The sequence below is a fragment of the Prionailurus bengalensis genome, chromosome E1, assembly GCF_016509475.1.
Source record: "Prionailurus bengalensis isolate Pbe53 chromosome E1, Fcat_Pben_1.1_paternal_pri, whole genome shotgun sequence".
NCBI lineage: Eukaryota > Metazoa > Chordata > Mammalia > Carnivora > Felidae > Prionailurus > Prionailurus bengalensis.
In genome coordinates this window covers 29,959,175-29,982,057 of record NC_057347.1, presented here as the reverse complement: position 1 = coordinate 29,982,057, position 22,883 = coordinate 29,959,175, and the positions used below count along the sequence as shown (strand labels likewise).

General features: G+C 42.3%; 1 protein-coding gene across 1 annotated transcript in view; it reads left to right on the top strand.

Annotated features, from left to right (window-relative positions):
• The window catches only part of ANKFN1 (ankyrin repeat and fibronectin type III domain containing 1), a 151,113-nt gene that overhangs the window by 9,041 nt on the left and 119,189 nt on the right, over positions 1-22,883 (top strand). The window contains exons 2-3 of the mRNA XM_043584002.1: positions 5,994-6,195; positions 9,246-9,456. Of these exons, the coding sequence (XP_043439937.1) occupies positions 6,010-6,195; positions 9,246-9,456 (397 nt within the window). The 5' untranslated portion in view covers positions 5,994-6,009. The remainder of the gene's footprint in view (positions 1-5,993; positions 6,196-9,245; positions 9,457-22,883) is intronic.

The window sequence follows — 22,883 nt, the reverse complement described above, 5'->3', positions numbered from 1 at the left end:
TATTTCTTGTAGGGAAGGTCTGCTGTTAAATTCTCTTGGTGTTTGTTTAGCCATGCATGTCTTAATATCACCTTCATTTTTTAAGGGTCGTTATGCTGGATAGAGACAGTCTTTTTCTTTCAGCATCTGGAATATGTCATCCCACTTCCTTCTGTCCTCTATGGTTTTCTGGTGAAAAAAATCAGCTGTGCATCTTTTTGAGGATTCCTTGTATGTAAGAAGTTATTTCTTGTTGTTTTGAGGATTTTCTCTCTGTTTTTAGCTTTTGACTGTTTCATTATGATGTATTTAGGTGGGAATATCTTTGAATTTATCCTGCTTGGTGTTCATTGAGCTTCTTGGATGTGTAGGTTAATGCTTTTCATTAATCTGGGGAAGTTTTTGACCATAATTTCTTCAAATATGTTCTCCCCCTTCCTTCTTTTCCTTCTTAGACTCCTATTATATATATGTTGGTACACTTGATGGTGTTCCACACTTCTCTGAGACTCTGTTCATTTTTCTTCATTTCTTTCTCTTTTTGTTTTTAAAACTGGATAACCTCAGTACATAGATCTTCAAGTTTGCTGATTCCTTCTTCTGCCTACTCAGATTTGATGTTGAACCCCTCTAGTAAATTATTCATTTCCATTATTTTACCTTTCAACTTCGTAATATCTATTTGGTTCTGGATTTGTTTTATAAATTCTACCTCTTTAGTGATACTCTCTGTTTGATGAGATATCATCCTCACAATTTTCTTTATTTCTTTAGATGTGGTTTCCTTTTGTTCCTTGAACATATTTAAAGTTTTTGCCTAATAAGTAACATTTAGACTTCTTCATGGGCAATGTTTATTGACTGCTTTATTTCCTGTGAACGGGACATACTTTTGTTTGTTTTGTGTATGGCTCATATTTTTCGTGTTAAGAACTAGGCATCTCTGGGGCGCCTGGGTGGCGCAGTCGGTTGAGCGTCCGACTTCAGCCAGGTCACGATCTCGCATTCCGTGAGTTCGAGCCCCGCGTCGGGCTCTGGGCTGATGGCTCAGAGCCTGGAGCCTGTTTCCGATTCTGAGTCTCCCTCTCTCTCTGCCCCTCCCCCGTTCATGCTGTGTCTCTCTCTGTCCCAAAAATAAATAAAAACGTTGAAAAAAGAACTAGGCATCTTAAATATTATAATACGGTAACTCTAGAAATCAGATTATCCCATAATCCCACCTCCTCAGAGTTTATTGTTTAGTGATTTTTCATAATTAAATCTGTGACATCTGTATTCTTTGTCACATGTGACCACTGATGTCTCTGCTTGGTTAGCTTAGTGGTCAACTAATGACGGAACACAAATTTCCTTAAATGCCTGAAACCAGTAAGTCTTCCAGTCCTAACAGAAGGGCTCTGTGCACACGTTGGGGCACACTTTCAGTATTCTCCAGACAGCTGACAGCTCTGCCTGACCCTTCGCTTCCTGGTTGCACACAGCCCCAGCATCAGACAGAGAGAAGAGCTTAAGAGCTTCTCAGGTATTTTATGAGAAGGCTCCCAGCCCTGGGCATACCTGTGGTCTGGTAGATCCCTTAGCCACTCGTCAGTTTTCCTAAGTCCTCTATGGACAGGCATTCCCCAGCATTTCCCTTTAAGCTTTTTGATTAGTCTATTGTTTGCCCCAACTTTTATCCACCCCCTCAGGCAGCTGTGATGATTAAACAATTGCTGATGTTTGTTTTTGACAAGATGCCTTAGAGGAAAAGGTTATTTGCACTTGGTGAACCCTGAGGCAGGTCAAATCAAGAAAAGTCTTGGGAGTGGGGCCTTCTAGGGAACCGCCAGGAAGGTCAAAAGACAGTTCTCTCAAAATGGGGTCTTGAAAGAGGCTGCATCACCATTTTGTACATCCAGTGGCTGCCAAGCTACTGTTTTTTTATCATGAATATACACTGCTGGCTTTCAGGGCTACCACAGAGCCGGGGAAGCTAGGAACTGAGCACATTAAAAATGCCACATAGCTCCCTGTTCTTATCAAATCAGCCACTTTTCTCAAATAAACACTTCCTGGGTTGCTGCAAACTTTGGTTAATTTCCAGGGTCCTGAGGAAGTTAATTTTGACATTTCCTGCTATGTTCTTATTGCTTTTGTGAAGGAGACGAGTTTTGGAGGCCATTACTCTGCCATTCCCACTGTCCTATTATTCTTCCATTTTTAATCTTTCTGTAAAATGTTTATTTAGGCGTACCACTTGTAAATCACTTTTTAAAAATCCCAGTTGGAGAGTTTTCTCTTTCATTAGGAAAAGTAAACTATTTGAGTATATTGTACTCACAGATATTTTCAGTGTTAGCCTTGCTGCATCATTTTACATTTCTACTTATTATGTTTTCTTATTTTGTTTCATTTTATTTTTTTAATTTTTCTTTAGAGTTATCTTTATTCCTCTCCTTCGACTCATAGTTTGAAGTTCAGCTTTCTGTTTGACTACAAGTTCCTGTAAACACACATATTAAAATATCTAAACTTGTATTTTTCTATCAAAATAAAAACTAAACAGTGTAATAAGTATGCAAAGTCATCTATTAAAGCAATGTTTAAAACCAATAAAAAAAACTATTTAAATTACTACGATGTACTTTGGAGTCTCTGGTTTGGGAAGATTGAGGTAATCTTAATAATTTCTGCTATTTATTGAGTGGCTGCTGTAAGCATTGCACAGGATGCGTGCTTTCATTTGTTAATTCATTTCATCTTCATAACTCTGGAGGAACTCTTGTTACAGATGATGAAATGAACTCCAAGAATTTCAATAAAGTTCCTGGAGTCACATAGATTATAGATAACAACATCATGATCCAAGCTCGGGTCTGCCAAATTCCAAATCCAAGGCTACAATGCTTTGCAAGGGCCCAGCCGTTTCTATAAGGGTAAAACCTTAAGAGTGTAGTTAGTTGGGAGGGGTGTGCACGTTTATGAGAACAAATAACACGGAGTTGTCTTTCTCAGTCTCTCTCATCAGACAACATTTTAAATATAGAGGGGGAAAAGAAAATATAATGATAGATGAAATCTAGAAGAATAGAAACATGCTGAAAGATGGCCAGGAAGGAAGGGGCAGCTGGGGCAGCATGAGAAGGAAGTCAGAGAGACAGAGAGAGTCAACCTATTTTGACTGAAGGGAACAGATGGGAAATGAGCAAAGACAAAAGGAGCCATGTGGGCAGGTGTCATCGGTTAGAGGGCAAGTGACTGGAATTTGATCAATCGACAAGAATTTATTTACTGGACTCCTGGGCACTGTGTGAGATACAAAAGAATGTAGAGTTATTTTGGGAATGATAATGATGTAGACAAGACAGATGGCTTGAACTGGGGCATTAACGCTGAAGGAAAAGGCTAGAGACAGAAGGCAGAAAGAAAGAGGTTAAGGCGATCTCCATGTGAGCCAGCTTGCATATCAATCTGGATTTTTTGTGGGAATGGCAAGATATAGAGGAAACGCTATAATTGCTATTGAATCAAAGTTAAAGGATGTGTAGATGGAAGGAGGAAGATGCCAAATCACCTACTCTATTTCTGCATTTAGGTAAATGAAGAGATTATTAAAGATTTATGAAAACACACCCATATGTACATACACACTACAGAGAGTGCATTAAGTCATCCTCCCAAATGTAAATATGACCATTCAGCAAAGACTGGGTGGGGCCTGATACACGTGACTCACCCTGAATAGATCTGACCACCTTGGAAGGTACTGGGAAGGCTTTTTGTGTTGGAGGAAATTGTAAGCAACACTTAAAAGGTGCCTAAAGACATTCAACAATGTAATGAGGATAGATCTCCATTTGTTAATGTGCAAGTAAGTCAAGGTTAGTTGGGGCCAATGGACATGGAACCCAGTTCAGAAGTATGAGCAGAAAATGAGCTTTCTGAGTAGTTCCTTAGAATATTACTTGTAATAGACTCTCATATGAACATTCCTTTATTCGAAAGTATTTACTGAGCATCTTCTGTAACAAAAAATGATAGCTTTCATGAGTTTTCTATACTCTAAACTCTTTACATGCATTATCTCACCAAATCTTCATAACCATAATGTGCTATTAGTATTATCTCTATTTTATAAATGAGAAAAATAAGATTCAGGTGTGTTAAATAACTCACCCAAGATCACATAGTCAGTAGCTGGAAGAGGAGCAATCCATAGCCTAATCTGTATCATGTTTCTTTCACTTTGAGGCAGGTACATTTTAGGTGCTGGGGATATAAAAATTCATACTTGGCATTCCTTGTTCTTTTTTTTTTTTTTTTTTTTTAATTTTTTTTTTCAACGTTTTATTTATTTTTGGGACAGAGAGAGACAGAGCATGAACGGGGAAGGGGCAGAGAGAGAGAGGGAGACACAGAATCGGAAGCAGGCTCCAGGCTCTGAGCCATCAGCCCAGAGCCCGACGCGGGGCTCGAACTCCCGGACCGCGAGATCGTGACCTGGCTGAAGTCGGACGCGCAACCGACTGCGCCACCCAGGCGCCCCTGGCATTCCTTGTTCTTGAGAAACATATAGACTAGCTAGGAGACAGAAAGCCAAAGAGTTGCAATACAATAAAATATTTTCTGTAAGAAGCATATACCAAGCGAATGAGTAAAGAAATACACGTTTGCCTCAGACTGTCAGAGACCCCTTGAGCATAGACCTTAAGGCTCAGCAATTGTTTCCTAGGTGGTGAAGGCACAGGTGGGATTCCAATACAGGCAAAAGCAGTGCAAACAAGCACCCAGATGCAGGAAAGAGTTTGAACTATTTAGGAAACTCTAAGGAGATCAGAAAGACAGAAACATAAAACATAGAGGTACAGTAGGCAATGAGGCTGGAGAGGTAAGAACTGGTACGTGAGGCCAAAGAACTTAGAGTTTATCCTGTAGAAATTGGGGAATCATCAAAGTCAGTCCCATGATGAGTTGGGTTAATAAAAGAGATTCTTACATGATATTGTATCATGAGATCCATAAAACTATGACAATTCAAAGACTGGAGATGACATCCAAGGGCCACAGCTATGTAACAATGGCAGCATTACAAATGGAAGACTCCATCGGAGATTCAAGGGAAGGTGGTGAGAATGCAGCAGTGTGCTCCAGAGAGATCTGGGCCCAGTGTACTAGAGGCTTCCCCGGGGTGAAGCCGTGTACATAATTGCCTTGGCCAGTTGTTTCACTCGTGCATTTGCTCATCCAGTACACATATGCATGCCAGGCAGCCGTTGCCTCAGCAGCATCAATATGTCAGTAGCAGTACCCAACTTAATAGTGGATGGCTTTTGAAATGGCGTGGCTGATCTCCTGGAAACTGACTCCAGGTGTGACATTGGTGAGGACCTGTTTAGAGGTTTGTGGAACAACAGTCAAGTACTACTTGGAGAATACCAGTAGTGAGTCCCCCCAGAGGACACTATCTGGAGTATCTGGGGTGAGCAGGGATGGAGCTATGGATACAAATCCCCCAAACTTCTGGGCACTGGGGTAGCTCACCAAATCTCAGACAAGACGCACAATTTAACACCTCAAGAGAAGGGGTATCTGCAGGGAACAACCATACCCAACAGAGGGCAGCATCTAAAAGGAGGTAAGTAGAAAGGTCCCAATTACATATACCCAAGGGGAACTGAACAGAACTGGTTATAGATTTGAGACACTTCCCCTCAGTGGGACAGAGACCAAAAGACTTGAGTCAAGGCTCATGTCGTATACATGTGTGTATATAAGTGTATATGTGTAGATAGTAAATGGATATAGTCATTACATTCTTGTCCCCAATTAGCTACGTGGCTGTAAACAAGCTGTTTCCCTCCCTGAGTTTCAGCCTTCTCGTCTATAACATGAAAAAGCTGGCCCTCATCTCGAAGGTCGCCTCCAGCTACAGTATTTTATTAGGATTCCAGATGGTTACTGGTGATGATAAAATTCTTTGTCAACTTATAATTACGTTGTGTAAATGATACAACATCAGGTTTTCCTCTTCTCAGGAACTGCTTTGTGAAAATGACCCAACAAATGCAGAATCTGCATCTTTCTCAGTCGAAAAAACATAGTGCCCCATCGTCTCCCAACGCTGCCAAACGCCTGTACAGAAACCTCTCTGAGAAGCTGAAGGGAAGCCACTCTTCGTTCGATGAGGCCTATTTCAGAACAAGAACGGACCGGCTGAGCCTCAGGAAGACCTCAGTGGTAATAACATGCTTTAGATTCTTGTCTCTGCTTGCTTTGTGGAGTTGTGTTTGGGTTTAAGGAGATGCTAAGATGTTCCACGTTTACTTCAGAACCTGGTGTTTGCAGGTCTACAAGTGCCAAGAGTAAGATAAGGCAGGAACCACATGTGTCTGTGCTGAAGCCAAAGCTTGAGTGATTGCGGGAGTTTCCCTTTCTTTTTCTTAATTTCTTGCCCCTTCTTTTCTCTTAGTTTTTCTTTCTCTAATATATCAGAGAAACAAACAAACAAAATAGCAGTTTGATAACTGTGGAGCATGAATGATATAAGCTTTCTGAAAGCTTCAGTATTCATTCAAGTATCAAATAAACAATGAATATTTCATTTAATTATTTGTAATGTGCAGCCCATGTATATTCCAGAGGCATTCAAAACAGAATCCAGGCCAAAAAAAAAAAAAAAAAGTGTATGTATTATATAATGGGAAATAAGTAAAGTGATAGAGGGAGAGAGGGAGAGAGGAAGGGAAGGGAAGGGAAGGGAAGGGAAGGGAAGGGAAGGGAAGGGAAGGGAAGGAAGGAAGGAAGGAAGGAAGGGAAGGAAGGAAAGAGTGAAAAAGAAAAAAGGTAGAAAATGGGGCACCTGGGTGGCTCAGTCAGTTGGGTGTCCGACTTCGGCTCAGGTCATGATCCCACGGTTTGTGAGTTTGAGCCCCGTGTTGGGCTCTATGCTGTCAGTTCAGAGCCTGGAGCTTGCTTCGAATTCTGTGTCTCTCTCTCTGCCCCTCCCCTTCTCATCTCTCTGACCCTCCCCGCTCATGCTCTGTCTCTCTGTCTCTCAAAAAAATGAGTAAACGTTAAAAAAAAAATTCTTTAAAAAAAAAAACTAGAAAATGATGAAGATAGAAATAGAAACAGATATACTAAAAGCCTCGGCAAATATAGTACCTAAAATTTATCATTACATTTATCTCTGAGCTCCTCATCAGTCAAAGCAAAAAGGGAAGCCCAAGTGGTTATAGCATCCCATTAGCTGATAACTGAAAGTATATCAGTCTACCAGGAGAAATGAGTATTTTCCTGTTTATAGTCCTCTGGGCCTTTATATGACATCACAGTGAATTCTGTAATAGAGTATAAAGGTCTGTATTGGTGATGTTATAGACTTTCTCATAGAGTAGTTTCTGATACTGACCATCAGTAAAAGCTGAGGGCATAATATATCAACATGCTCAGCAAGGGCATTTCTGCAGGGGGCAATAACACCATTTGTTGGAGCTTCAAACAGAAATGAGCCCTAGGCTTTCCCAAGAGAAACACGCTAGAGTTTGCCAACGAAAGCATGGAGGAGGAAAGGACTTCAGAGTGAGAGCAAATATGGCGCATGAGAAATGAGGCATAGTAAGAATGACAACCAAATACACAACTGTGGACAGGGCAGCATGTTGACTTTGTTCTGCTTTCCCATTTGTTGTCTCATTTCAAGCTCATCTTCTGGGAGGGCTTGGTTGTGGCTGACTTAAGGCCTACGCATCAGAGGCTCTTCAGTTTGGCAGATTGGAGACAAAACACCTTTGCATTCAGTAGATTGTCCTGTAGCAAAGAGAGCTGCACACCAAAATAGTTCTATCCCTTGGGACCCCACTGTCAAAACAAGTATTTGCATAATAGCATTGTATTTCCCTCAGATTTCAACCATGTGTCCTGTACTCACTTAAGCTGACCTGCTACCTTTGATGGAGAGAATTGATTTTTGATGGTACTAAAATTAAACCTGCCAACCATGAATATGTTCGATCAGGCAAGCCCTAAGCTCTGTCAGGAGCGATGGTATTTCAACATTCTTTAAAGAGCAAACAACACTTAGAGAAGATCCCAAACAGATGTAGAAATAGTGTATGTGTTGCTCTTCTCCCATGAGCTACAGAAATCCGTATGAGAGAATTCCAGACCTTTTGTCCTTTATTTACTATTAATCTCTGGTAGAACTTTTCAGTGGAATCATATTGTCGTTAGCTACTTTTTTTAATATAGGTGATTTGAATCCTGTGAACATTCAACTTTTGGTCCTCTCAGCACAGGTGGCCACCCAACCACCAAAGCTCTCCCTGGACACCACCTCTTGAGCCCTTCCCTCAGGGGCTCAGCAATGCCAGGTGTTCGGTGGTTGAGGCCTCGGGGTTGAGAAGGTGCAGACGTTAGTTAGTACAGAGGAGTCTAGGAGCTAGGGAGCCAGCCTGCAGGCAGTGAGAGCTATTTGGGAGCTGCAGAAAGGAAGGGGTATGTAACATCAGTTTGAGAGAGACTACTCTCATCTCAATATGAAACATGGGCTGGAGGAGACAAGAACCAGCAATGGGCAGGTCATTGCCATCATCCAGGCAAGGGATGACAGCATCTGGGTCTGAGTGATAGAAGAGAAGAGACGTGGGGATGGGGAGAGAGGGGATGAGCGGAGGGGAGATCGTGCTCTCAACTCCAAGCCAGTCGTAATTTAAATGACCTGTACTGCGTTATCTATGCCAGCACTTCCTTAACTGTGTTCTGTAGAATGCTGTTCCAGGGGCAGTTAAAACAAATGCAATGAAAAATATGTTCTCTGCACAAATATTTAAAATAGGTCATATTTCTCACCTATCAGAGAGGCATAACTGCATGTTAGAATTATCAAAGGCCCTGACGGGTCTTATAGTAAAATAGTGTGGTAACCTAGACGAATCCAGTGTGTACCAGATTTATATGACTGCAGGCCACGTTCCTCATGGGACACCTTCTAATGACCTATCAGATGGTTTCGCACAGAAGACTGGTTTCGAGAAAAGCTGGTGTTTGCCCTTACCTGTAGACTAGCCATGCCCTACTGTATGGTCTCAATGCATCTAAATGTACAGATCCATTCAATGGCCATTAGACAAGAGGGAGGGAGGATCCAGCTGTGTTTAACAAGTCGTGTTTGTTGGGATCAATTGCAGTTATGAGTGGGGATGCAGACACTGAAGTGAAAACAGCTAAGCTGCAAGGCAAGCCGGTCTATGAAAGTGTGCTCACCTGCGTGTGTGCTTGTCCTCCAGAACTTCCAGGGCAACGAAGCCATGTTTGAAGCAGTCGAACAACAGGACATGGATGCTGTGCAGATCCTCCTGTATCAGTATACACCAGAGGAGCTGGATCTCAACACCCCTAACAGTGAGGGGCTGACGCCCCTGGATATCGCCATCATGACCAACAACGTGCCCATTGCCAGGATTCTTCTGAGGACAGGGGCCAGAGAAAGTCCACACTGTAAGTAAACCTGGGGATAAAAACATGTATTATTAAGGCTAGATCCAGCTTCGTGCCACTGAAATAGCATGACTGACATTTACAGCATGAACAGTTGATGAAGATAGGCTCAGAATTCCTTTACATGTTTTCACGGACTTTCATGCAAATACCTATAGAATTTTACCAGTGTAGGCATCAAGTTACGTGCTACATAGAATACACCAAGTGGAATTGAAAGGGATCCTTGAAAGAACTTCCTCCTAAGAATTTAACCCAAGTTTTAAAATATATGAAACACTCCAAGTGAGGGTATAGAATAGGAAGTATACATAGAAAAGGTTTAAGTGTGTATGTGGGTTAGTGTCTTGGGTCCACAGTCAATATGGTGGCTTGCTTCATTCATTCATTCATTCATTCATTCATTCATTCGGCAAACACTGAGGACAGGGGCGCCTGGGTGGCTCAGTCGGTTGGGCATCCGACTTCAGCTCAGGTCATGATCTCGTGATCCCCACGTGAGTTCGAACCCTGTGTCGGGCTCTGTGCTGACAGCTCAGAGCCTGGAGCCTGTTTCAGATTCTGTGTCTCCCTCTCTCTCTGACCCTCCCCTGTTCATGCTGTGTCTCTCTCTGTCTCAAAAATAAATGTTAAAAAAACAACAACAAACAAACACTGAGGACAGAGCACTGTTCTAGGTACCTAGGCTCACCTCACCATGGTGAACAAGACAAAATCCCTGTTGTCATAGAACTTACACACTAGTGGGGGAGACTTCCAGTAAGCAAGTAAATAGATCAATTAAGTTGTAAACGCAAATAGTGACAAATGTGATGAAGAAAATAAGTGAGTGGCTAGAGACTGACAGAGTGGGGACTATTCTAAATAGGGTTGGGCAAGAAAAGCCTCTCTGATGCAGTGACATTTGAGCCTGGTCCTAGAGGATATCAAGGAATGAGCCAAGTGAGGACATGTGGGGTCACATTCTAGGCAGAGTGAATAGCAAATAGAAAGCTGCCAAGGCAGGTAGGAGTGAGTTGCCCTGTTTGAAGAACGAGGCCAGTGTGGCTACAGCAGATAAACCAAGGGGAGAGTGATGGTGGAGGAAGACCATTCAGGCTCTTGCAGACCACGGTAAGGTGTTTCACTTTGATTGTAAATGTGATGGGGAGACAGCAGAGCAGTTTAAGCAGCTGAATAATGTGTTCTGGTTTACATTTGAGATGATCACTGCAGGGCTCTGCGGGAGATAAGACAGTGGCGGGGCCGCTGCGAAATTGGGAAGACTGGTTAGGGGTCCAGGAGACAAATGCAGGTGCTTGGACTAGCAGGGTAGTGACCTTGGTGGCGGGCTGGTGCGGAATTCTGGATGCGCCTTTGAACAGCTTGAGATACAATTCACATGCATGCGATTCACCCATTTCACATGTACAGTTCAGTGGTTTTTGGTAAATGCACGGTTGTGCAACCATCACCACAATCAGGTTTAGACCCTTTTCTTCACTCACACCTCACCTTTTAGCTACCACTGCCCGACCTCCCCACTCTTCCCAGTCCTAGGCAGACACTAAGCTACCTTGTCTTTCTGTATAGATTTGCCCAGTCAGGACATTTCACGTAAATGGAATCCGATAACGCGTGGTCTTTCGGGACCGGCGGCTTTCCGGATGTGTTTTGAAGTAGAGCTGAGAGTACTTGCCAAAGAGAGCTACTCTGGGGCTGGTGGCAGAGCCCGCCGGGAGCGGACAGGACGAAGTCGCACAGCCCTTGCCCTGCGCCAGGCACTATTCTGAGCACTTTACATGCATTCACTCCTTTAAACCCTACAGCGACATTCCGAGGTGGGCACTCACATTCCCCTGGTGCAAACTCTCTGACCCAATGACCACAATGGCTCCAAGCCACAGTTTTTATGTTTCCTAAAAGAAAAAAGTAAACCCATCAAACTGTTACTTTCACTAATACTGATTCACTTACTTCCAAGCGGTGAGACCCAGAGAAGCAAGCAAATATATAATTAGAGGCCACATCTCTGCTCGTAAGTTTCATAAACCCCCACCACCCAAAGACTACGTACAGAGGCAGATCCTTGTATCAGAAAACTCTTTATTTTAAAAATGCTGGGCTCACCACATCCCTGTCACACAGAGTGAGGATTTGGGTTCCATAGGATCGGGGCTTCTCAGTAAGAGCTCTTTCATCAAAGTGTCACTTCTTTCTAGTGGAGCGGGGGGCTTGGAGGGGTAGGGGTGGGCAAATAGAGATGGAAGAAATCGAAAGCCCTCTTTGCTACCTTCTAATTTATATTGCAATAACGTCTATCTCAAAGATCCAGTGAGAGAGCGGTGGAGAGAGGAGCAGAGGGTCTGAACATAGAGAATGTGGACTGAGCCCCATTCTGTAGGAACAAGGGAACCATTCATGCAGATGTTGCCTGCACTGGGCTGGATGAAACATCAGTCCCACTTACCTGAGACACTACAAAGAATTCTGCATTTTCTGTGAAACCAGTGAGACTCCCAATCTCCCCAAGTCCCCTTGTGCATAATTAAATCTCCATAAAAGAACCCACGTACTAAATATCTAGTTAAACCAAAAACAAATTCATTCAAAAGGTCCCTGGTTTTTCTCATTCCCTCTGGGATGATAACCAGAACCATCATCACAAAGTTGTAAAGGAAGATGAGAGATAAACCTAGGTTTTAGCCTCCAGGAAATAGGACACCTAAGTCACCTTGGCCACCCAAGAAGTCAAAGAGATAGTTCCCTGTTAGACTCCCACATGTGTAAAAATGGCAAAGGAATATCGATTGGGTAGCTATGAAGTCTCCATATACATGAGTTTTCATGGTAGCACAGACTCTGAGGGGGTTACGTGACTAACCAAAGGTCATACATCTGGCAGGTGAACAGGGACGTCAATGACTCAAACCCAACTCTGTGGGACACCCATGCCTGGGATCCTTCTATGCAAACTTGCTGCTTTTCCAAATAATCAATATGGAGGACTGGGGCCCTGAATCTTTCCCTTTGTGCCATTTGCTAAAATCCTACGGTATATTGTTTTGTTCTGTCCTATACCCTAAGGTGCCTTTCCTGTTGGAGAGAGGCATGATAGAAAAGCACAATCTGTTTTCAGGGATTTTTAATTCACTTTATATATCAAGTACAAAAGACACAGAATTGCTTCTGTGCATGAGTGCGAGCCAGCCCATGAGAAACACCAGGGTTCGCCAGCCAGAACCAGATAAGCAAACACCTGCTGCGAATTGTTCCCCAGAAGTTGCAGAGGCAGGAAGTAAAAGAAGAAAAATAACAATGAGGTCTTAATTTCTTCTAGTGTTTTACACATTGTAAAACTTCTTTTGCTTGCATCACCTCATTCGGTCCTCACAACTGGCTTATGAGATGGGAGTCTGTTTCGTCCTTTTGCTCAATGAAGAAACTAGAATAAGAAAAGTCAAGGGTGCCTGGGAGGCTGAGTTGGTTAAGCGTCTGCCTCTTGATTTCAGCTCAGATCATGATCTCATGGTTTATGAGATTGAGCCCTGGGTCAGGCTCTGCGCCGACAGCATGGAGCCTGCTTGGGATTATCTCTTTCCCTCTCTCTATGCTCCTCTCCTGCTGCCTCTCTCTCTCTCTCTCTCTCTCTCTCTCTCTCTCTCTCTCTCTGTGTGTCTCGAAACAAAGTAAATAAACATTAAAAAAAGGAAAGTCAAAATAGTTCACCCAATGCTACAAAGCTAGTAGATGGCAGAAGTAGGATTTAAACCCAATTCCTCTATATTAAATGCTTTGGTATTTGTGTAAAAGCATCAGCACACTCACTATCACACCTCAATTCTTTCCTTCCCTGACTCTCCGTCAGCTCCTCTTCTAATGCCAGTCAGGTATTCCAAAGCAGAGTACAGAGTCTCTACGAGGGTTAATTTTCTGTCTTCTGTTTCCTGTATGTTCCCTTCTGAAAGCCAGCCCGATGTGCTTTCCACTCTGCCAACCAATGATCTCAACACAACTCTGAAGCAAGTCCTCTGTGATTCTCCCCAGCTCATTGCAGGAATCACAAAGACACAGCTGAGTTTAGGGACCTAACTCTAAATTATTGGTCAGGCATGCTTTTCAGTCTTTAGCTCCTGAATCACAACACCATAGCAAGGTGTTCTTTACAAACGTGGCTTGAAACTCAACCATGTACATTTCCTTCTTTATCGGGAAAGTCCCAGAAGTAGCCACCCAAACTTGCACACCACCCCCATGTTAAATACATGCAGAACCCGGCCTACTCATTAGATCAATCTAGTATCCTTATTCAGTGACTTTTCCCGTTCTTCCCATCTTTAAGCAAGCAGCAAAGTAATATCCATTCCTTCTAATATCAGTCTTGATTAAAGTAGAATCCCAAATACTTCCAGGTGGACTGGTGTGCTGAGCTCAGGAAACAGGCACAGACTAGAAAGGACTGGAACTAGGACAGCTAATGTAGAGAAGCACCTCACGACACCCAGGGACTGTGCCTTTGGTCGTTCCATCCACTCAGTATCCCAGTCGCCATGACACCTGCTCAACTGAACAAACGCTATCCAAGAAAGACTTGTCTCTCTAAGTGAAAGTCCCCAGTCTAAGCCTTTGCCTCATTCTGACTAACTCATATTCTGCCCCCATTCTGAAATCCCAGTTCAGCAGCCTCTAGAAGGAATTTGCCGAATCATCAGTGGGGTCCTTGCCTTTCTGAGACTGCTATTTATTTCACATCATCTAGGGTCCATAAACAGTAATCATAAAGAAACGAGTTCTTTTTGGATACCTACCATGTACAAATCTGGTCACTCACATGGATTTTGTCTGTCTTGCGACCCCAGTACCCGGCACAGAGTAGGTGCTCAGAAATCTTCAGTTGAAATTTTGAACCCTGTCTCCCACTGCTGGGAATTACAGGTATTGAATTTATGCACATACACACGCACATGAGTTACGTGCAGAGCGCATTACACAGAGTATGGAAAATACCTGTAAGTCTTCCAGCAATTTACGCTCGGGAGTATCTTTTGCTATTGTTGCGTTGTTATTTTTCCAGGTACTGTTGTAGAATTTGGCCGTAGAGGGAGCCTGACTGTTTTCAGCTTTACACTGTTGAATGATGCGGACCAGGAAGGATGGTGGGATGCACTTCATCTTCAGTCTTTCTGCCCTTCCTTGCAGCTGTGTTCTCCCTTCTCTGCAGGCCCTCTCTGCATTTCTCTGTGATCTCTCTCACTTTCCCTCAGGTATTGCCCGTGGAACTGGGAGATGTCGCCCAGAGTTAGTTATGTTCAGTGACTTCATAAAACGCAATTGCCCCGTAGCCATCACGCGAGTATGGCGCGGACGCCGATGTTACAATTTTGACAGACAACGTCAGGATGCGCCACAAGTTTCTGCAGGAGTCGAGGGTCCGTGCCAGTGCTGGGACTGGTTCAGGGCACGTCTAAGAGGTGTGACTATAAACTAATGAGGCTGGCTTTATGTAAACAAACACACCAGAAAGTCTACAAGCCAAACAAATGTTATCCTTTAACACGGTCCTCACGGGAGACCCCACACTTGTTCCAACAGAGTGGCCATTGCTCCAAACACTTCTGGATTTGTCCTCAGAGCCAGTTTATGAGAAAATCTGACTCGTTGCTTACAGTCACACCTGATTTTTGTTCCAAAACAGCATTGCCCCGCGTCATCACCCTCCATGTTCACCAGACTTGGCTTCAGATGATTTAGAGTGGTTTCCTGAAATCAAATCCACCCTCAAAGGACAAAGATTTGCAACCATTAAGAATATGTAAAGAACAAGCTTTGGGCAGGTCTCTAGAATGAGTCCCCAGATATTTTTATTTGCTTCATTAAAATAGGTGTACAAATCCTCACCCGGACTTACAGACCTGCTTCTCAAGCTTCATCTCACACTGCTCACCCCTCACCCGCGATACACTAACCCCACCAGCCTCCCTTCCATCCCGTGAACACACCCCACTGTCTTACCTGAGGGCCTCTGTCCTAGCTGTTCCCTACGCTTGGAGTGCTTGGCTGCTTTTCGTCTTGATCCCTTCCTGACCAACTCCTTCCTAACATCTCCACTTAACTGTCAAATCTTCAAGTGAGGATTTCTTTGGCCACCAAGTCCAATGTCTAAAGTCACGTTCTAATCACATCACTTAAATTTTCTACATAGTACTTATCACTGTATATGTATTTTTCCATTTCCTTTGCTTATTTACTGTCTCTCCTGCATTAGCATGTAAACTCCATAAGAGCAGAACCCGTCTGTCTCATTCATTTCGGCATCCCCAGGAAACAGTAGGCATTCAGTAAATATGTGCTTCATTGAATTGAATGAATCACAAGGCCACTTCTTTTGAAAGGTGTGAATGTCTTGTTTATTTTTGAAGGGAATGATTTTACTAAATACTGAGTGAATTGACCTTTTTTCATATTTCCGAGTAATTATTTAGACATCCGGTGGCCACAACCTAAGGTCTGTTCACCTGCTCTTTAGCAGTTAATTGTCCCTCATTCTTTTGTTTTTGATTTTTTAAATGTACATGCAACAGAGAATACATTCTCCTTGTAAAAACTTAAAATGTGACAGGTAAAGTTTAAGGATACCTTTGACAACCCACTCAATCCATACATGTGCACATGCACATGCTCACAACCTAGGTCCACGTCCCTAAATTCTCCCAACATAACCGTTACTATCCTCTTAAGGCTTGATTGAGGTAGAGGATCCACTTCCAACCTTACTCAGAATAACTGTTGGCAAGACACTTATGTTCCTTCCTGCATGGGCCTCTCCATAGGGCTGCTCCCTGACATGACAGTTAGCTTCCCCCAGTGCAAATGATGAGAGAGACAGGCAGACAGAGAGATAGAGAGACAAACCAAGGTAGAAGCAACAGTGTCTTTTATAACCTAATCTCAGGAATGACGTATTATCATTTCCTGCTGAATGTGATTGGTCACACAGACCCAGCTCAGAAGTACAGTGCAGAAGGGTGTGGCTATTATGGGACAGTTAGTTAGCCAATATAAATATCAAAAACAATATAAAACAACCCAAGAATTTCTGGTGAAGAGTTTAAATATTTTATGCATCTGTTGTATAGTTTGTGTTTTGAAAACACTGCCCAATACAAACACTTCTTAACACTTATATATTTTGTATATATAATATCTATACTATGTCATTAATAATTCTACACGGATTACATGTTGAAGTGATAATAGTCTGGATCTACTAAGTAAACTAAAATAGGTTATTAAAGTCGATACCACTTTTTTCTTTTTTATGGAAATTTTAAATGATTTGGCTTACACTATATTTCTATTAGACAGTACTTGAAAGTATTGGCAAAAGATATGGTTATCTTATTTCATAGTTAAGCTATGACATCATTCAGTGATCTGCTTTGGATTTTCTAAATAATTTCCTCAAGTGTTTTGTATGCTTGTTTTAGAGATGTCCATTTATCCATTGGAGTTTGGGAGAGCTGGGACAGAAGTCTCTCTCTGGGTCATTGTCTCTTAAAGAACCACAATTACAACTTAAGCTGTATAATACGGACTTTGTGAATCCACATTCTGCTGGAAAGTAGCAGGGAAGAACATTCCAGAGCCCCATGTCCAGGGCGTAATGAGTTCTAAGAGGAGAAAGTGCCATAGTAATTAAAATGAAACACTTAATCTCCAAATCTCTAAAACATTTTGGAACTACATTCTAAAAGTCCTTGGGAAAACCTGAAAATAAGACTTCAAGGTCAAGACTTGAAAAGAAGACTTAGGTCAAGACCTAAGTGAAGCCAAAGTGAATTCTGAGTCTTTAACCTTAGCAAGACAGGTAAATTGAAACTGAGGTTTTGAGCTTTTCTGCTATGAGAGTTTTTAAATTAAAAAACATTGGATTATTGGACTCCTCTATAGTATTTCCTTTGAGTTCCTACCTGAAAACAAGTCAGTTGTGAGGTTGTTAGAAGGTTGTCGTTTTATGAACTGCCATTCTTGGTTGCCCAGAGGATATTGGCTTACAATTCAAGGTTTATACCTAAGTGACCTTGTTTCCTTCTTTGAAATAACAGATAGGGTTAAAATTGACACCATTTTTTTATAATATATTTTTGAATAGTAGTTGGGGCAGAAAATTTTTAACTGCGGTCAGAGATTTTTTTTTTTTTTTGATGGAAGAACAGAGCTATTTTATAAAACAAGTATTTGATTTAGTTTTGTGTGCCTCTAAAACATATAACACAGCCCAATGAATATAATAATGATAATACAAAACTGCACTATTTGAGAGCCATCTATGTAAAGATTATCAATAATTGATCACAACTTATGAGACAGGTACTATTACTATGCCAGTTTTCAGATGAGACACTGCGGTTTCAGATGGTAGCATAACTGGTTAGGATCACACATTTGTAACGGGCAGTGCTTGATCCGGATCTATGACCCAAAGCCCTTGTATCACTTTGCCTCTACTTTGGAAATAAGAGGAAAGCAGATTTCGACTCAGGATGAGGAAAGTCTTTAAAATTAAATTAAACTCTTTTTTTTTTTAAATTTTTTTAACGTTTATTTATTTTTGAGACAGAGAGAGACAGAGCATGAACGGGGGAGGGGCAGAGAGAGAGGGAGACACAGAATCCGAAACGGGCTCCAGGCTCCAAGCTGTCGGCACAGAGCCCGACGCGGGGCTCCAACTCACGGACCGCGAGATCATGACCCGAGCCGAAGTCGGACGCCCAACCGACCAAGCCACCCAGGCGCCCCTAAATTAAACTCTTTTAAAATTAAAACCGACAGTGAGAATAGACAGGGCCACCTTAGTGAGCAGTGAGTTCCTCTCCTGGGCCACGGGTACTATAAGAAGAGGCACCTAAGGCTGGTTCTGAGGCTCTTTCGGATACTGAGACTTAAGTGATTGTCTTTGTGCCTCCTTTTCTCATCAATTAAAAAAAGAGAGAAAAGAAAAATGCTAGTAACAATAGAAAAGTTGTTGCTAAGTTGTAGAATGTCATATCATTTAGTAATGGGCACATGTATTCATTTTTTCAAGCAAATCAAATGAATCATTCCCTAACACCTTCAGTTAAAAATTGAAATTAGTTTACATTTTACCCTCGTTATATTGCTCTAAGCAATTATCAACCAGGCCAAAACTCATCAATTGCAGTGCAAGACGAAATTAAGAAGTAGTGTGTACTTGGCGATCCATAGGTTAGACTCTGATGGTGAGGAAAAAACATTCAGTCTGATCATTATTTATCTCAGGATTTAAACAGTAACCGTAATTGTATTCTTTGAACACCAAGTTCCCACCCCACCCCCACCCCCACCTCTAGTTAATTAGCTGGGCAGGTCTTAGAACAAATACCCACTCAGACACTGGGTGGTAGAAATGCTGTTGATAATTAAACACCACAATAGCGTGGGGCCTATTTCAGGAGCAGCGGAGTGGTCTTGCCCCAGCCAGCCGGCTCACCACACACTCACAGACCCTCTATTGTGCTGGCTATGCCTGCTCAGAGGGATAGTTGCTTGGCTGGAGAAGGAACCGACTACAATGAGAGAGAAAAGACCAAACCTTGCAAGTAGATTGGGAATTCTGGACTCCAGGGGAAAATGTCCAGAGTGTGGAAGTAAAAGGGAAATGGATCCAAGGAAAAGAGAAGTGGATGGGCAGGAGAACAAATCATATGATAGACATAGCCTTTCTCATTTCTGTGTCCAACTGACCAACCAAAAGGAGTTCACTAGCCTCATGCCAAATCTATAGCAGTTAGAATGTGTGATATGTAAGTACTAGGTTAATTTGCATTCCTTTTGCCATAGAGGAAGTTCACTGGGTTCTTTAAGGTTGTTGTTTCTTTTTAATTTTTTGTTTTATTTTTTATATTTGAGAGAGAGAGACAGAGACGGAGAGCGAGCAGGTAGGGGCAGAGAGAGACGGAGACAGAATCTGAAGCAGGCTCCAGGCTCTGAGCTGTCAGCACAGAGCCTGACGCGGGGCTGGAACTCATGAGCAGTGAGATCATGACCTGAGCCGAAGTCAGACGCCCAACCGACTGAGCCACCCAGGCGCCCCTTTAAGGTTTTTACGAAAATCTCGGTTAACCATCTCACCTCCTTGGGCTGGGTTTCTTCACTTTCAAAATAAGGAAGTTAAAAAAATAACAATAAAATAAAGCAGTTAAAATGTTCTCAATCTGGCCAAAATAGGAAGGGGACTCTCAGAGTCATTTGCCAGGTGTCAAAAAGCCTAAACTATGGCACCATTACTCAAGATAAAACTGCATGGTCTAATATGACTATCATATTACCTCTGCTTAAAATGTATAAACCCACTTCATTAGGTCATTAATAATAAGGAGAAAATGATTACTTTGTAAGTCAGCTGATTTGGTAGTCAATAAGGAAAATCTTTCAAAAGAGAAGTGTTTTATTAAGCTATTAAAAAACTCCATAGGAAAAAAAAATAATAAAAGTTTTGCTGGGTGACATGGTTGGAAACCACTGGCTCGGTTGGTGCCCCTTCTACTCGCCCACGGAATTACCTCTAACTACAGAGGCAAGTGAGTGCATTCTCAGGGGTGCCTGGGAGAAAAACGGTGGGAGAGATTTCTATAAAGTTCCTTTTTAAGCCTTCAATTTTGGGGATATCTTTCCATTCTCCTCCAGAAGTGTTTGTTTTAATTTCTAAATAATATGCTTTTACCAAAATCTGTATGGAAAAATTGATGCCCTGGGAAGACACACATATTCATTCTGTGGCTCCAGAGATGCCCACTGCGGCCCCACCAGCACCACCACATTGTGTTGGTGTTTAGGTAGCCCAATTTGAGAAGCACAGGGATCTAGAGGATCTTGGAAAATTCACCTGGCTGTCAAACCGAATGGATTTTCCTTTAGCCTATGAAGAGGCAAAAGGCTTTACCTTAAACATGTAGAATCCCTTTGCCACTACAACTCAAACAGCATCAAGGCCACAGCCGAGGAGGAAAGGGAAAGTCTAGAAACAAAGCGTGTTGTGCTGAGGAAAGCAGGAAAAATTTCAGGGGGAGCCAAGCATAGCTCAAGAGAAGCTGTCCATCTGAAATGCCACCTGGAATTCACACCAGTAATAACTGTTGTGGATATAAAAATTAATAGGGGGGATTTCATAGTATTAGAAAAATTTATTTTTATAAATCATGTGTCTATCACCCAAGTGTTGATGCATGCATGCAATTCAAACATCAGGCTTACAATAAAAAGCTCACAGAATGACTTAGCAAGGACAATTCCCCCATTTTCTCTATAATTTGGAGTGGAAGAAGGAGGGGGGCAGTGGGTAGAGGGTGCAGTTACTGGGTCAATTAATCAACCTGAAAACTGTGACACAAACCCTGACGCCTAACCTATGTCTAAAAATACACAAATGTATACGAATTTGTTTTAAACTGTCAATGCCTATATTTAGGACCTTCCCAGCAAGGCTATAATGAGACTGTGTTTGAGGCCTTCAGTCATAGCAGACTCTACCATTAATCTGAAGTTAGTTAAATTAACAGCATTTAGTACTGACTTGTCAATCTCACTGCTTCAGGAAATTGCACCTTGAGGCTACTAATATTGCCAATTTTTCCACTGGAGTGTGTGCCCGCGTGTGTGTGTGTGTGTGTGTGTGTGTGTGTATTTTTTTTTTTTTTTTGCCAAAGCCTCCACATTCATACACCATCATTGCCTCCCTGCGTCCACAGCACTTATATTATCATTTATTCTGGCCCCCTTTAGCCTTCCCGGGGGATTCTGCGTAGTGTAGCTGCTCAGTGAAAGAGTTTTTTAGCTTTATATTTATTTGTTTATTTTTCTGTCATGGCTCACGACTGAGGCTTTAGAAAAAAAAAAAAGTGTGACGGTATTCAGAGTACATGATTGACTGCTACAGCAACATTCATTAACCATGACAAATCGGCAGCAAAACACAGTCCTGAGTGTTCTAAACAGCAACGTTAAAAAGAAAGAAGAAAGAAAGGAAAAGAAAAAAAGACTCAACTAATTTTTCATTGACCTCATCTGTAAATAAATTGAGACTGATGGTGAGCAGGGGCAATAATAAATTATTATTCATTTCCTGTAATTAATGCAAACATGCCTATGAACACAGAGAAGATGAATCTATAACCACCTAATTTCCATTTCAAAATACACCTAACAAGTTTTCACTTGAGTTATCTTCATCATATCCCCACCCCCCTTAATTAGAAGAATGGAATGGTTGGATTTCTTTCTCACCCACCAGGGGGAAATATTGTTTTGGTCACAGAGAGGGTCAAACACATGTTGGCAACAGAGCAGCAGAACTTGATTCTGGTCTGTTTCAGTATTTGCATGGTTCCCTTCCACAAGACCACGCGGAGGCTGCCTCCTCCTTACCACTAACCGGAGAGAGGGGGGCTCCTGCAGAGTGACCAAGTGACCGCTGAGGCAGCCCTCACGTTCGTGAGAGCCAGGAGCAAAGGCCAAGAAGCAGCTTCCCAGTCTGACACAAGAATGTGATGCATTCTGTTGTTGTCCCGAACATTCACTCACACAAGGGCCAGTTGGGTAAACGCCATCATGTGAATTTAGCTGAGATATCATGTATTGAGTAAAACAGAAATATCAAGCTGTATGATCCCTCTCCGTAAAAAGAGTAGTCGAACTTGCTGTCAGGCATAGGCATCTCCAGAAACCATTCCTTCCCTGAGATCATGATCAGAGATCGAATTGATAGAAGATCATTGTCTAATGACACCCAGTGTCAGAACGTGCAGCCCTACCGTGGCAGCGGGCACTTCTTTAGCAATAAATAAATTGGTGGGGCGCTGGGTGGCTCAGTCGGTTAAGTGTCCGACTTCAGCTCAGGTCAGGATCTCACGGTTTGTGAGTTCAAGCCCTGCATCCAGCTCTGTGCTGACAGCTTGGAGCCTGGAGCCTGCTTTGGATTCTGGGTCTCCCTCTCTCTCCGTCCCTTGCCCGCTCACACTCCGTCTATATGTCTCTCTCTCTCTCAAAAATAAACATTAAAAAATATTTTAAATAAATAAATAGGTAAATATTACACCACTGAGACGTATATACAAAAACGTCTATGAGATTGGCACAATGTGATAAGAGCAGAAAATTCGAATCCGATGCTACCAAAAAAAAAAAAAAAAAGAAAGAAAGAAAAAAGAAAGAAAGAAAAAAGGAATGGAAAAAATGACCAACCAACTTTAATAGTATGCAACTTGCCTTGTGGATGACTTTTCCTAAGGCCTTCCTAGCCCTACAGAGCTTTTGGCCCTGTTTGTCTTTCTAAAGATCATGGAAACAAATGTGTGCGATCTGGGTTGGAAGTGGTCCTCATGGGTACTTGATAGTGGAGTTCTAGTGAACCGTGCTAGTCAGCTACTTGG